Genomic DNA, 15,133 nt, shown 5'->3' with positions numbered 1-15,133 from the left:
CTTTGCATTGTGTAAGATGCCACATCAGAACATAAAAGATTCCTGTTCAAAATAACAAATCTACTGTTTGAAGAAAATTTATTACATGTGTACTATGAATGATGTGTACTTTTAAGGATAGGTACTTATTTTTTCCACCTTAAATTCAGTGTTTTATTTTATTATATTTTTAAGGGTAGGTACTTACAACCTAGACTCCTTTTGCTCCTCAATGTACAATAGAAACCCATAGCTTCTATGTATTCGATAGATGCATCTGGAAAACTCAAAACATAATTCTAAATAAAAACGATCATAGATACCTGAATATGTGCTTGCATTTTTTTCTTTTCATTTTGAAGGATTTGGTTTCTTTCTTCTTCTTCTTCAACCCTAGACTCCAAGTCATGTAGAATCTCTTCTAATTCCTGCTTTTTAGCAGCAAGTCTTGCTCTCATCTCTTCTGCTTCAGCAAAGAGCTCAGTCTCTGCTTGTAGTTGCTCTGCAAGGATATTCTTCTCTTCTAAAAGCTGTAATCACAGTAAAGTGTCCAGTGATATTATTTGCCCCAGTGTACACATGAGATAAAGCCACCAAGTTTTCAATGGTCAATTTCGAGTTTCTTTGGTACCTCACCAAGAAACTAAAAGTTAAAAATATATCATGTCACTGGCAAAACTTTCAAACGTACCTTCAGCTGTAGTTCAACTGGAGCAAAATAAGCTAGATGAAAACATTTTCGGTTATTTCAAATTATCCTGAGTAACACATATTAAATTCATGCTATTTTAAGAACTCCAGTTCTTCTAGTAATTTACAAAGGGACAGAAAAACTGGAAAGGGAAAATATTCAGGCTCAATAAAGTTCACGGTGACTACTAAAGCTGTTTGGTATCAAGTGATATTCTTGGACTTTACTGTTAATCTTTTTGGCTTTGAACACTACAATTCTATTACTGTTATCCATAAACACTTCTTGAGCCTCTGCTTTGTCAATAAACCACAACTGCCTAAGAAAGGGACACTGATTGAAGACCACTGTCATTGGAGAAGAGGCAGGTGGTGGTCTTGTACTATCTCATGCTTTTACTTTTTCTATTTCCCACCCGAGTAGCCATGGGAATGTAGTAATACTGGGTGTTTTATTAAAAACAGATGACCCAATGTGGTCATCTGCATGTCCAAAGAATTTGACAAAGACAAAAACGCAAGAAGTAAGGTTGATTTGGGTTTACATAAACCCACATGCATGGCATAATGTATTTGTTACCTCCATTCTCAAATGTCTGCTTTGGAAAGGAGTGAACGATACACATAACATAAGATGGTCTGGTAGGCATAGCTGTTCATAACTGTGTATGAGTTCCCTTGTCAGTGGGTGCTCTCCTAACAATTCAGCGCAGTGTGTGACTTGATGAAGTCAGTGCACATACCTGCTGGTGCTTCCTCTCCATCTCCTCAAGCTCTCCTTCCACCTTTGTCTGCTTCTCCTTCACCTTCAACAGCTCTTCATCTTTGGCCTGAAGTTCCTCCTCTTGGCGAGTAACTTGTAGGAGCGGCTTCACCTGAGACAAAATTAAGCCATTTATCATCACACCTCGTTCCTACGGGTTCTTACTGGTCAAATGCTGCTCTTTAGACAGAAGCAGCGAAGCCTACCTTCGTGAAGACGCGCCACCACTGCCAGTGCCGGAGTTTTAGATACGCGGCACAGTTCCGCTGCAGGACTTTTAAGGCACTTAGTTGTTGCTGCTTCTTGGCAAAGGCCCTGGAGAACAGTAAGAAACACTTATTATGTAAAGAACAATGTGTTTGAATAGCTATTGTCGTAAGAGCACTTCCTAAAGGCAAACATTATTTGGCTAGGATGGGAAGGGGGTACATTCATCAAGTCCTCGGGTAAAATGCAAGGGGCAGTGGGACTGCCCATTCGAGTCGTTAACAACTCCTGGGCTTGCTCAGGCGATCTCAAGCATCTGTTGTGAATTCCCTGCACTTGCTTGATAGCTGCTGCCTGAGACAGTGTTCTTCTGCCATTTACCCAGACGCGCATATGTGTGCGCTCTTGGATATGAACAAATCCCCTACTTGCCTGAGACAATGAAGACAGTATGACAATAGGTTCCTCATGTTCCCTTTGCTGGCGCTCTTTATTCCCCCTTTATTAGCTATTTCCCTCTTTTTCTTTTGATCTATCCCAGAAGAAACATTCCTCCCTCTTTTATGATTACCCACTTACTTTCTGGCTAGGTAACCCCTGCAAACAGCCTGGAAGAAGATAATGATATCGGTAATTTTTAAATCCCTTTCTTCCTCTAAGTGTGCCAAAACTCCAGCTCTGAAAAATATCTTGCTCTGTCCAATTCTGTATAAGTTTGGGTCCAATTCTAAAGCCCGGATCTAAAAGAGAAAGAGTTCGTTTATTTTTTGTTCTAGGAAAGATGGTATCAATAGTCCACAAACCAGGAAAACCAAGGAAAGCTTACCATTCGCTCACAAGCCTGTTTACCATCCATAAAACCTTTAGGAATAGCATTTGGAGTTAGGATCTCATATCTGTAAGAAAGCAGCCAAATTTTTTTTGGTAAAAATTTGTGAAAATGTTTACCTTCCAACTGTGAATATTACTTTCTCTCAGAGGCAACAATATGATAGGTAATCATGTCAAATTAAGAGTAAAGAAGCGACCAGATGATAATCTGCAGGTGACCAGGTCATTTTCTGCAGATCTAGTTTCTATTTCTTAAAATAAGAAACAAAAATGAATATGAGGCTAATTTCTCCAGGTCAAAGAAGAGGTTTAAGAATTGCAGCAGAAGGTGAAGGGATAAGGAATACAAATTGGTAGTCACAAAACAGTCACGGGGATGGGAAATACAGTATGGGGAATAAAATCAATAATGTTGTAAAGATCATGTAGGGTGTCAGCTGGGTACTGGACTTATGGGGGATCACTTTACAGGCTGTGTAGCTTCCTGACCACTGTGCTGTACACCTGAAGCTGAAGTAGAATAATAATGAATGTTAACTATAGTTAAATGTACAGAGGATGCCCCAAAAATGTATATACATTTTAAGAAAGAAAACAACTATTAAAATTGTAATACTCAATGTATACTGATAAAAAGGGAATACGAGTCACGTTTGACTTCTGCAATTACAAGAGGTGCTCAACGTGGTTACCGTCAGCGTCCAGACACTCTGATCACTGCGAACTACTGCTTGAGCAACGTTGACCAACGTGTCCACTTGTACACATTTTTTTTGGCACCCCCGGTATATACATATAGTCATGGGATGGAAAGTACAGCATAAGGAATATAGTCAATGGTACTGTAATAGCTATGTACGGTGTCAGAGGGGTAGCAGACTTGGTGAGGTTATCACTTTGTGAGGGGTGTTAATGTCTAATCATAATGTTCTGTACATCTTTAACTAATAATATAATTAAATTGAAAAAAAAAAATTGTGGCAGAGAACCATAAAAGCATAGAATTTATAAAAACCTTTTTGTTTTTCTTCATTTCCCCCCAAATGTTCACATTCTCAAGATGCAAGGAGAATCTGGCTCTTTGTACATTGATTTGTAGGCATTTATTAGATAACAGAAAAGGCTGTGAGAACAATGCTGAGAGGCCTCTACTTAGAACATTAGAAAGTATCAGGGTGAGATTCGAAATAAAATTGGCCTGGGTGTACACATATTGGTTGAGTTGTATACTTAATGTAGGTTATATCTCAATAAAAAGAAAATTTAGCAAAAAGACAATGGCTATACTAAAGGATGAATCCTGGCTACATCAATCAACTTTGTACTCTGGATGCCAATTATGCTCCTTTTCCTCCTAGCCATAAAAAGTGAAAATCTACCAATCTGTTTATCATACAATGGGGCCATAATAAGGTTTTCCCCAAAACCCATAAGGACCGAAATAATAGCTCAACTGGATTCCATCTGGAACAGGAGGAGGAGAAAGGGCCATTCTTTGACCTGCAGCCTTGTTTGTTTTATGGAACAAATGCTGTCATTTTGAAAACCAGATTTCCAGGAGAAAAAAGGAAAAAAAGCAAACTAAATATTAAAGAAAACCTCAATACATTTAAAAAATAACTTTCCCAACATGTTTTCATCCATTTCTATTGCATCCATTTCTATTGATCTTCTCCCTTTTGTCTTGTCTTAATCCTTCTTTTCTAGTCTATCCTATTCCCTACTCGATATTAGTAAAAGGACTGTAAGTGCACAAGCATGCATGTGCACATATGTACACACACACACACACACACACACACACAGGAAACAATACGTACATTTGCACATAAATACACATACACAGATATATTCAATGAGAGATGGAAAGAAATATCCTAAAATGTTTTTGAGAGACAGTCCTGTATTTTCAAAATTTCCCCAAAGGAACATACATTACTCATATACAGTCGCACACCGCTTAACAATGGGGACACGTTCTGAGAAATGCGTCATCAGGCAATTTTGTTGTTGAGAGAACATCATAGGGTACACTTACACAAACCTCGATGGTATAACCTCCTACACATCTGGGCTATATTGTATTCTAGGCTACAAACCTGCACAGCATGTTACTGTACAAAATAACATGAGATTAAATCAAGCACAGAGAAACGACGCACTAAAGAGACACTGTAAACATAAGATGTATGGGGTTGCTGCCAGCATTACACGGCATACTTAACAGCAAACTTTGTTTTTATAAGTAGAAAGAATACACTCTTAAAACAATGATAAAAAGTATAGTGTGGTAAATATATAAACCAGTAACATAATCATTTATTATCATTATAAGTATTATATTCTGTACATAATTGCCTGTGCTGCACTTATCTATGACTGCCAGTGCAGTAGGTTTGTTTACGCCAGCATCACCGCAAACACGAGGAACGCATTGTGCCATGACCTTACAACAGCTACGAGCTCGCGAGTTGATAGGAATTTTTCAGCTCCATTCTGGTACAGGGGCCCACCGTGGTACATGAGGTCCATTGTTGAAATGTTGGTGTGCGGTGCGTGACTGGTTATAAGAACATCACCTCTTTATAAAAGAAGCACTCAATACCCTTGACCGATAATAAAGGTAATAGTGATTATTCCTTTTCTCTATGAAAAGAAAACTGAAACTATCCAGGGAACAGGAGAACATTTTTCTCACTTCTCACCATTTTGATGCATATTAAGACAAGCTTTGATACATATGGAAAAAAGGTAAAAGTTCGCAATACCTCTGTCTGAATTCCTGGAAAACTATGCGGTTGGGGAACCCCTGGCGACAAATTCTGATCCCCTCCAGGACACCATTGCAGCGAAGCTGGTCCAGCACTAGATGTGGATCCAGTTTTCCAGCCTAATTAAGAACAGGAAGGAGAGTTTTTTTACTTTAATCTTTATCACCTGACCTAGAGTATTTGTAAATACCAGCGTACGTTTTGCCTAACACGTACGCGCTTCTCGTGATTCGGAATGATGCAGCGAACAAAGTTGGGGTTGGTGTTGCGGAGAGTAGCCATCAGCTTGGTGAGAGATTCTTTGTAGAGCTGTCCGACGGTGCGAAACATGCCCTTCTTGGTTTTATATGCGGAGCCAAAAGCTGTCTCAGTCATACCAGTAACTTGATCCAGCCCCACAATGCGATCCACTGGTGAAAAGAAAAAAGAAAAGGAAAATAAGCCAAACCTAACTCTTTAGCAGGGACAGAAAAGACACAGTGATAGTGCAGCAGCACAAGCTTTGTGGAACAAATGATAAGAGATGCCTAAGGCAGTCAGCATATTTAGACACTGCACAAGCCGTGGAACTAACAGCCACACACTTCTCTGGCAGGATATTGTAGTGCTTTACCACACACCAGCACCAGCAGATGCCTCTGTTGCTACTTTCAGGAATTCACTGTCTCTGATAACGTTTTGCCTGTTACGTATACAATTATTGGGTAAATGAGAGATCATTGGCTGGCATTATTGATACACAAACTGGTCCTGTGACAAGTCTCAACCTGGGAAATGGCTTATAAAAATTTACGACTGTATAAAGCAAATCCACTACATGAGTATACTCAGGGATTAGGGACCAGAGTCATCTCTTATTAGTCATTAGAGAATTTCAGTTAGAAAAGTCATTCACACTGCAGGAAGGTTAGATTACATTAGTTCAGGTTTTTAGGAATGAGTGAACTGCAACTCTCTCCTCAAAGCATGAGCAACAGTTATTAAAGGGCAAGAACACAAAATAGGAAGGAGCCTCCTAATAAGAATCAGTGCCTAAGCTGGGTTTAACGATGGTGAAACTTCTCAGATGCTCCGCTCTTACTAAAGCAGCTGACAATTTACATTATCCACACAGACCTATCACTTCTAATGACAGACCATAAATAGAAGTCCAACACAGTGCACCAGCCACTAGCAAAACATTTGGTACATAGCATGCTCTCATTTAAAAAAAATCGCTAAATGAATGGAACACATTACTGAAATATTTAAAAAGCAATTGAAATATCGATTGAACTACGCCTATTAATGCCCTTTTCAATCCTACCAGCCACCTCTGTGTCTTTCATTTATTCCCCAGGACAGAAAGCACGTGGGGGAAATGGCACTGTGTGAAGTGCTTTATGAGTAAGATCTCATTCAAGTCTCGATTTCCAATGGTTTTGACGGAAGAGAAAGCCACGACCCAGGAGGTGAGGTAATTGTCCAAGTTATGCAGGTCTTAATGGAAGTTGGGAGAAGGGAGAATAAAATTGGAATAATTTCCAGGTCCGTGTGTGCACACTACAAGTTCTCCTAAGTGAAGGCAGCAAGCTACTCCTTCTACTTGTGGTCTGGAGTCTGTCTACCGTCCACCTCAGAGAGCACCTTTCTTTCCTGTGCATTCAGCCCGTCCCTCTTCACGCGCTCCAGAAGACAGCACCAAACCCCACCCCTGCATGTGCCACGAGACAATGAACTTCCCTCAACCTTGCACTTGCTCTCTTCTCTTTCTGTCTCCTCAGAGCCTGGCTTCTTTCTACAGTAGTTCCCACACTTTCCACTCCTCATCCTTTCCCACTAATTTTCCACCGTGCAGCTAACCAGCTTCTGGCCCGCCCTCCTCCACCTGCCTGATAGGACTCAGGCAACGACAGGTCAGTTGCTAACAGCAGATTCCGTCCAGTGTTTGTTTGACTTGAACCTGGTACATTTACCTGCTGGCCATCACAGCAGCATCCTAAAAACTCTCCACTCCTGGCTTCTTTTATGAACCCCATCTACCTCGCCACCTCTCCAGCCTCTGCTTTTCCTGTACACAATGGACCTCATTAGGGGTCCGAACTCAACTCACCTGAAATCCTTTCTAGAATAAGGTTAGATACAAGGGCAGGCATACATTATTTGACCTTCTGGTTTTCTCAAGCCATGTTCTCAGCCTGGGTGATTTCATGTGTGACCTTAACCAGCTATAGACTATCCAGCACCCATCACCAAACACCTATGTTCTCTCCACCTAGAAGTCACAAAGGCACCTCTGCCTTCCACAAATTCTTGTTAAGTGCCTATCATGTCTGCTTTTACTCCACATGCATCCCTCACACCTAGCACGTCTGGCATATAATAGGCTTGATACATGTATATGTTAGTGAATAAATGAAGTAAACTTAAATGCATTTATAATTACAAATAGTGAGAAATGCACTGAAAGAACAAGATGCTATAAGAGAGATGGGTGGTTAGCGATATCTCTGGAGAAATTACATTTAATGCCCAAAGGGAAAGAATGAGCCAGTAGAGAGGAGATTGTTCTAGACAGTGGGAACAGCATGTTGAAGGACCACGGGCAGGAAGAAGGGAAAGAAGCTAGTGTGGAGCACTATGGGTAGGGACAATCACACTGGCTGCTGTCTGTAGAACAGACCAGGGAGGTGGTCAGGGGCACCAGGTAGGTGGCTCTTGGAGTAGTCCAGGCTCTAAGAGAGATGACAGTATCTTGAACTAGGGCAATTATAGAGAAGGACAGAGAAGGAAAATTCAAGACATATTTTGAGGAGAGAATTGACTTGCTTTAATGATTAACTTGGTATGGAAAGTAAGGTAGAGGGACTTGTCATGTGTAACTCCTAGGATCTTGGCTTGAGCAACTGAGTGGCTTGTGGTGCCACTGGGAAGATGGGAGAAAAGTGCGTGTGTAGATGGGAAGCTAGGTTCCAAACTCTGCGTAAGTTTGGGGTGCCTGTGAGACACTGAGGTGGAGATGAGATGTCAAGTGGACTGCTGACCGTTCCAGTTTGCTGCTGAGAGAGGTCTGAACTAGGAAGGTAAACTTGGGAGCTGTCGACTTACAGATAGTGTTTATAGTTATGGGACTAGATGGGCTACCTAACAGGTAAATGGAGATTCAGGGCCTGGGACCAAGCCCCAAGGAGCTGGGGAGATGAGGAAGAGATAGATAAGAAAGATGAGAAGTGAACAGAAGTAGGAGGGGCAGAAGGTCCATATCCTAAACTGGAGAGCACTTACTACCCCTGAACTGCATCCGGTTCCTCTTCCTGTATTTCCTGTGCAGATGTGACCACCCTTACTCAAGCCAAAAACCAGGAGTCAGACTTGATTCCTCCCTCACATCCAGCTGCTCACCAAAACTGATCAAACCAAACTTCCAAATGTCTTCTTCCATCCCCTCTTTTCCACTGCCCTAGTTTTGGCTCTAACTTCTCACCTGGATTCTGCAATAACCTCCTAACTGGTTCCTTCCTCCAGTCTCACTCCCAGTTCGTCCTCTCCCCCTGCTGCCACACTGTTCTTTGCATTTATGCTTTTGGTTCCAGCCTAATGATTAACAGGTATTTCTAAAAGACCAAACTAAACAAGGTATTTATTCCTATACTTAAAATCCTTCAATTTTTCCTACAGTTGTAGGATATGGTCCAAATAACTGAGCTCAGTACTATACCATGATTGTCTCAATCTAGAGAGTCAGACACACCCGCCACTCATGAGCTGTGTGATCTGGAGTCAAGTTACCCAACTTCTCCAAGCCTCAGTGTCTTCCTCTGTGAAATGGAGCTAATGTGACCCAACTCACAGAATCGTGAGGTGCCTGGAAAACATTCAAGTGCTCAAGGAAGGTACCTCCCTGGCCATTTTTCCATATATGCCTAAGCTCCAACCATACAAACCAGTTGCATTTTCTCACATTTGCAAGGACCTTAAGTCTCCACACTTTTCTCTCTGCCTGAGTACCTCCTAGTCATCCTGACACATGCTTAATGGCTTTAAAATCTCCCTTCTTTCCCTAACTACCTCTTCATAGGCTCCAGTTTCCACTCTGCCTCTGGACTAGATGCCACTTCCTTTTAGAGGCTGCAAATCGCAGCTGGATCCCTGGGACATCACTGTATTCTGTGTGTCTTCCCAATGTACTGAGCTTCCCTGGGGACGTCTGTCCAGCGTCTAACACACGCAGGGCCCTGAGAGCCATTTGCGGGGTCTCTGTACCCCTCTGACCACCATCTCAGATGACTTCTTCTACCTTCCCCCACCAACCAATGCTGGCCTGAGCATGGTGCCTGGCACATGGTAGCTATTTAATAAATATCTCTGCTGAACAAACACAAAATTACCCCCAAGAACAAGTCACCCCATAACAAAAGGGGAGGTGCGCCATGTTTCCTCTGCGAGCACTCAGTGCACTGGTTTGGGGTGCTCGGGCCTCAAGCATAGCTCTGCCACACGAGTTGGCAGTGGTCCAACAATGCAGCCCCGGGCAGGAGCTGATTTTCTACAACAATAAACAAAATATATAATCATAATGAACTTGATTTTCAAATATATTTTTAGGAAGGTTGATCCAAAGCTAAATATTCAGCATGCTTTGGACTTTCAGTTCTTTCTTATTTTAATTCAAAAATTTAAGCTCAGGGTTAGCTTCCACCGATGAGCAAAATTAGCTTGTGGGTAAAAGAGATACTTTGAGAACTTCACCACGTGATTTGGACCACACTAACAATACGTGGTATCACTCAAAAATCAAGACCTACAAAAACCTCTATTTTACAAAAATAGTTTCTTGTTGAAAATGGTTAGAGCAGGGATCAAAGAAAGGGAGAAAACTGGAAAGACAAGATTCTAGAAGCTTCCTGAAATGAGCAGCACTGTTCCTTCTAAGGCCTAACATCCCTCCGAAAACCTCCATGTGTCTCATAGCACATGGTTTCAGGGAAAGAATGGCTTGTTTACCCTCCTCCTACAAACTCTTCCATCTGAGGTGTCAGGAGAGCCTGGGTAAGGTTGCTGGTGGGCACTGTAATTCATTATTTGGTGTTCCGGTAGCCTGAAAAGAATTCAAAGTATTTTACACAATTTATTAATCTATAAAAACTTATTTAGACAGTGAGAAGTTAGATGAGCTACACAGACCTGCAATCTGTAAAGGCATATTTATAATTTAAGAGTAAAAATATAATTTGTAATCATCTATCCCATAAAACTGTCATCAACAGTTTTTTGTTTTGTTTGTTTTGTTTGGTTTTGAAATAAGGAATGATACTGTCTAATGTCAGAATGCTTAACTGGCCCTTCTTCTAGGGGGCAGTCTCAGAACACAAGAGGTGTATGAGATTTTTATGTCCTCTGTGCATGGGGCCAACTAACTAGTGCTACTAAGTTTAATTTAAAGTATTGAAACCAACTCTTCAGAAACTCACTGTAGTTAATATAGCTAAAAAGCAATATTTGGGGGGGGGGGGAGAAACTTATTTTAGTGTTGATTTTAATAGCCAAGTGGTGATGAGTAAGAACTACGTCAAATACTTCAGAAAATGCCCCTGGTACCAGGGGAACTATGTTAGGCAAGTAGCAGGTTCTCAATACTCATTTGAACAAATTAAGACAATTCTACTCTAACGTATACTAGCATGTTACTAAAAGTTGAAAACTGATTCAGAAATAAATATTTAACTGCTATGAGTTCCCAGAAAGAATCTTAACACCAAGTAGTAATCTCCATACCGTCCCTATCACACAGCAATAATAAATCAACAGTGGTTACATAACTGGGTAGTAGAACCAATCTGTTAATGGTTGTAGAGTATTTGGAAATTTTTAGAAAAATTCCAGGAAGTCTAGAGGTTGACTGGAGGCAAGTGATTTAAAAGCAATCTTCCTTCTCCCAAGCACTAATGTCAGCTCAACTTGACTTTGTCTCCTTTACCTTCCTCATCTGTACATTCCCATCCCCTTTTGGTAGAAGGCAAAGCTCTTTTGGCAAACAGGAAGCCCCATTTGCCCTACAGAGTTTCTGTCGCATTTCTCCTGCTCTCTCCCTGTGCAGGTCCCATGTACCTAATCCATGCTGGCACTGGGCAGCGCAGCACGACTGCTCATCAGCTTGGCCTTGGGACACTTGCGTAAAAGCAGGAGACTAAAGAACAGACAAGGAAATTAACATTCATTGATTTTTCTGTTTTTCATAATTACAAACGCAGGAGCAACAAGGGTGCGACAGCAACTGCAATGGCTGTGAAGGCAGCCAAGGCAAGCACACTGCCAGGCATCAGGTATTTGGGCACCTCTGTGTGCCAGGAGCAGGCTCACATTGCCCTGTTTGACACTCCCGAGAACCCTGAGAACTAAGTGTCATTGTCCCCACTTGACCTCAGGAACTCAGGTTGCAGAACCCGAATGCTGCTTCTCCTGAGCTCCCAACTCCTATTAGGACTCAAGACAAAATATGAAGGAGTAGAATATACTGCAACATCAACAACAAACTGTCATCTACTGAAAATGATGACCATTGACTTAGCACATAAACCGTGTTAGACTTAAACCATAGATCCTAAAATGGCATTAAAAATAGAAATTTATGACCAAATGATATAATAATCTACAAGGAGATTAGCTGATTATCTTATCAGCCATGCTACTTGATTCTAAGTGGAACTTCCTTTAATTACTTACTTCCTGGGACTAAAAAAAGATGAAAAAAAAAAGACTGGTTCAAAGTTTTGGAAGTCAGAATATTATCATTTCTTTGTTTGAAGCATGGCTAAGGTAAAAGCTTCCCCCCTAAATTATGACAAGAAGGTAGGTAAGAAATTCAGTGGATATTTATTAGAAGATGATAAAGGGAGATCCGAAAGAGCTTGTTACAAAGGGGAAGCCCTCCTCCAGGGGTAACCAACCTCTCCTTGGTGATTCTCAGTCTCAATCGCTGTACCATATTTCAAGTATTGCTTCTATGAAAGCTTGAAAAAGGGCGTGGGATTTCTCTGCCAATTAAAACCTGCTTCATGTACTTCTCACATTTTCTGTGGTGGTACCCTTCCAGATCGGTCAGCTGCCATTCAGCACTCATGAAGGTCCAGAGAACCTAAATGGTACTACTCTGCGGAGGAGACTGCAGGTATAAACTAGCGTTAGGGCAGATTATACATAACTGTCCCTCCAACACAGTTTGGATCAGGACGAAGGCCACAGAGAGACCCTAACACAGAACCTTAAGTCTAAAAACGCTGCCTGTAACTTTGAGGGTACAATCCCTCTTTGCTGGTTCATTAAGCTTGCTTGCATTCTCCAGTACTAATAATCTCACAAGTTTCGACTTCCAAATGCTGTATATTTGTAAGAAAACAATCACTCGGTTTGTAACAAAAACTTGTATGACCTCCTTACACTGCCTCTAAGAATTCTGTTCCTTTCTCTTCTGCGCTTGTCCTTTGATGCTTTTGGAAGCCTCTCTTTACCCCAGTCTCTCATTTTTATCCTCAAAAGGCTGCATAGTGTTCATAATGCTATTTTCCTAACATGAGGAATGTGCTCAGAAGTACAGGGTCCATATTTGTTTTGTGTTACCTCATTTAGAGAGATGCTCATTACATGTAAGCATCAAAGACGATCATAATTTGGATCCCTGGGAACTCCTTCATACATCGTCTTACGAGAAATCAGTGAACATACCAAAGCCTGTTTTCATTTAAAACCTGTTACCCTTCCCTGGAGTTTGAATTCATAAACACATACTGAGGAGAAAAACAATTTGCTGTAGAAAGACTATACCCGACTTCGAAGGCCGTATTTAGCCACGATGCATAGAAAGACCTCTAAAGAGAAGTATAGATGGAGCCCCTGACACTTGCTTCAGCTGAGTAACTCAACCAAAGGACATCTTACCAAGAGACAGAACCAGGCACCACTTTCAGTGCCAAGTGAGAATGTGGGGAGGTGAATGGGCTTACTCCCTGCCAGAATGATGCCATCTGAGAGTGGCTGTGTCCTTGATCCTGTTGGTACAGACCCATACACTCTGAAGATCATGGTCCCAGAGGAAAGAGCATCTATGCTGTAGGAGAGGGAAAGGCTGCCGTGGGCATGTTAGGCAAAGCTGTTGCATTTGAAAACTGGGAGTGGGACACTCACGCACCCATCAATTCCCTCACGCAAAGATGTAGTTTATGTTGTGCTGACTTTGTGCCAGGTGCTGAGGAAATGACAGTAAGCAAAGCAGGCACTGTCCTGGCTGTCAAAGAGCTCACAGTCTGGAATTCTCTTAAGAAATTAGAAATCTGAATGAGTTAAAGGAAATTAACTTAAAGAATGCACTCTACTTTGGGAGAATGTCTAAAGGATCAAGCGCTAACCTTTTAACAAAGCACAAGTCTCACTCAGGCAGAACATAAGCTTAAAACTGCCTCCTAGCTCTCTCTTCCTCTCCCCACTTCTCAACTTTGTCAGTGTTCCCCAAGGCCATAGATAACTGAGTATGAAGATTTCTTCCTTCGGAGTTCTTCTGTGGCATATTCATTCCAGCTCATGGAATAATCTTCAGGATAATCATCTCCCTTGCTCCCCATCCCCAATGCTGCAATCTACTTCTTTTATAGGCTATGAACTAGAACTGATGGCAGGAATCTTGACTTGAATGAAAATGGGCACATTCCTTTAACATATTAAAAAACAAATACAAAACACTTTTGAGATGAATTTAGATCTCAGCATTATCATGTTCTAAAAATTATAAAGGAAATTTTATAATATGAATGTGATTCCACTACTTGATAATTTTACTAAATAACTGGAAGGCTGGGTGATATTCATTTTACATTGGGCTTTTGCGGGAGGCCTCCGGCCAAGGTTAGCCTGTATCTTAAAACAGGCTAGGATTCAGACCACAAGACCCATACATTTGGAGCTCAATTTCACATTCAATGTACAAATTCTACTCTATCTTAGTCTCACCTTGCACATATCAAGCCTTGTTGATAGTTTCATTATCCTCAGTACAAAAGAAAAAGCCAAGTAGCTACTAGATATGCACATAAATTCCAAACAAAAGGTATAATGATGAGACCAACACATGTGAGGTAAATATGTAGTTATTTGTTCATAAAATGTTAATGACTTAAATAAAGAAAAAAACTCCTCTTTGGAATTTCTTAAAGTTGCAAATTTGAAGGCAACTCAAAGACAAAGGAGACATTACAGTAGATCAATTCCTAACAATTCCCTCAGAGGACTGTGTATCAAAATGGCACTATTGGAAAAGGTAGTGACATACCTTTTAGTATGCAGTGCTCTAAGTGCTATGCATAAAATAAGAAGCAATGTGTAGGCAGCAGCAGTTGAATTGTTTATGCACTCAAACAGTTGCCTTGAAGTATAATAAAACTGAGCATGAAATGAAAGGTTCATGCAGGTCTATGAGCAAAACAAAAACAGAAACCCAGAAACCAGCCCCACGCCCAGTATACCCTGCCCTCCCCGGCCACCCTGCCAGCCCCCACCGCAAGTTCTTCCTGTGGGCTTAAAACCCTTCTGTTTCGGAAGACCTACAGGCTTTGTACATTCACCTGGTGTCTCATGAAGACCAGAAACACTGTCATAGAAAGAAGCTCTCTGAATATTCTGAATCTCTAAAGCAGAGAAACAGCAAAAACAGGACAGAAGAGCAAATACACAAACACTTCAGTTAGTGTGAAAGACATTCGACATCACAAGTAAACTTTGAAATCTGACTACAAAAGTAGCTAATCCCGGGCAGATCCCATGCAAATATTACTGTTTTAGAGAATTTGTACATTTGGACAGAGTTCTTTATAAAGCAAATTTAATCTGAATCAAAAGAGTACATTCCCAACTCCAGGTGTGAGCA

The 15,133-nt window shown here is 41.1% G+C and overlaps 1 protein-coding gene across 9 annotated transcripts in view; it reads right to left on the bottom strand.

The window, feature by feature from the left end:
• MYH10 (myosin heavy chain 10) overlaps positions 1-15,133 on the bottom strand; it is a 127,210-nt gene that overhangs the window by 30,116 nt on the left and 81,961 nt on the right. For 5 of the 9 annotated variants that reach the window (XM_081028951.1, XM_081028949.1, XM_081028947.1 and 2 more), the window contains 8 exons: positions 14,832-14,894; positions 5,458-5,651; positions 5,239-5,360; positions 2,466-2,535; positions 2,219-2,379; positions 1,639-1,747; positions 1,413-1,544; positions 303-509 (listed from right to left, as the gene is read on the bottom strand). In XM_081028951.1, coding sequence (XP_080885077.1) covers positions 303-509; positions 1,413-1,544; positions 1,639-1,747; positions 2,219-2,379; positions 2,466-2,535; positions 5,239-5,360; positions 5,458-5,651; positions 14,832-14,894 — 1,058 coding nt within the window. The remainder of the gene's footprint in view (positions 1-302; positions 510-1,412; positions 1,545-1,638; positions 1,748-2,218; positions 2,380-2,465; positions 2,536-5,238; positions 5,361-5,457; positions 5,652-14,831; positions 14,895-15,133) is intronic. The other 4 variants (XM_081028953.1, XM_081028955.1, XM_081028952.1 and 1 more) reach the window with 1 other exon arrangement.

This window comes from Rhinolophus hipposideros, assembly GCF_964194185.1.
Source record: "Rhinolophus hipposideros genome assembly, chromosome: 20".
Classification (NCBI taxonomy): Eukaryota; Metazoa; Chordata; class Mammalia; order Chiroptera; family Rhinolophidae; genus Rhinolophus; species Rhinolophus hipposideros.
This window is presented reverse-complemented; position numbering and strand designations above follow the sequence as displayed.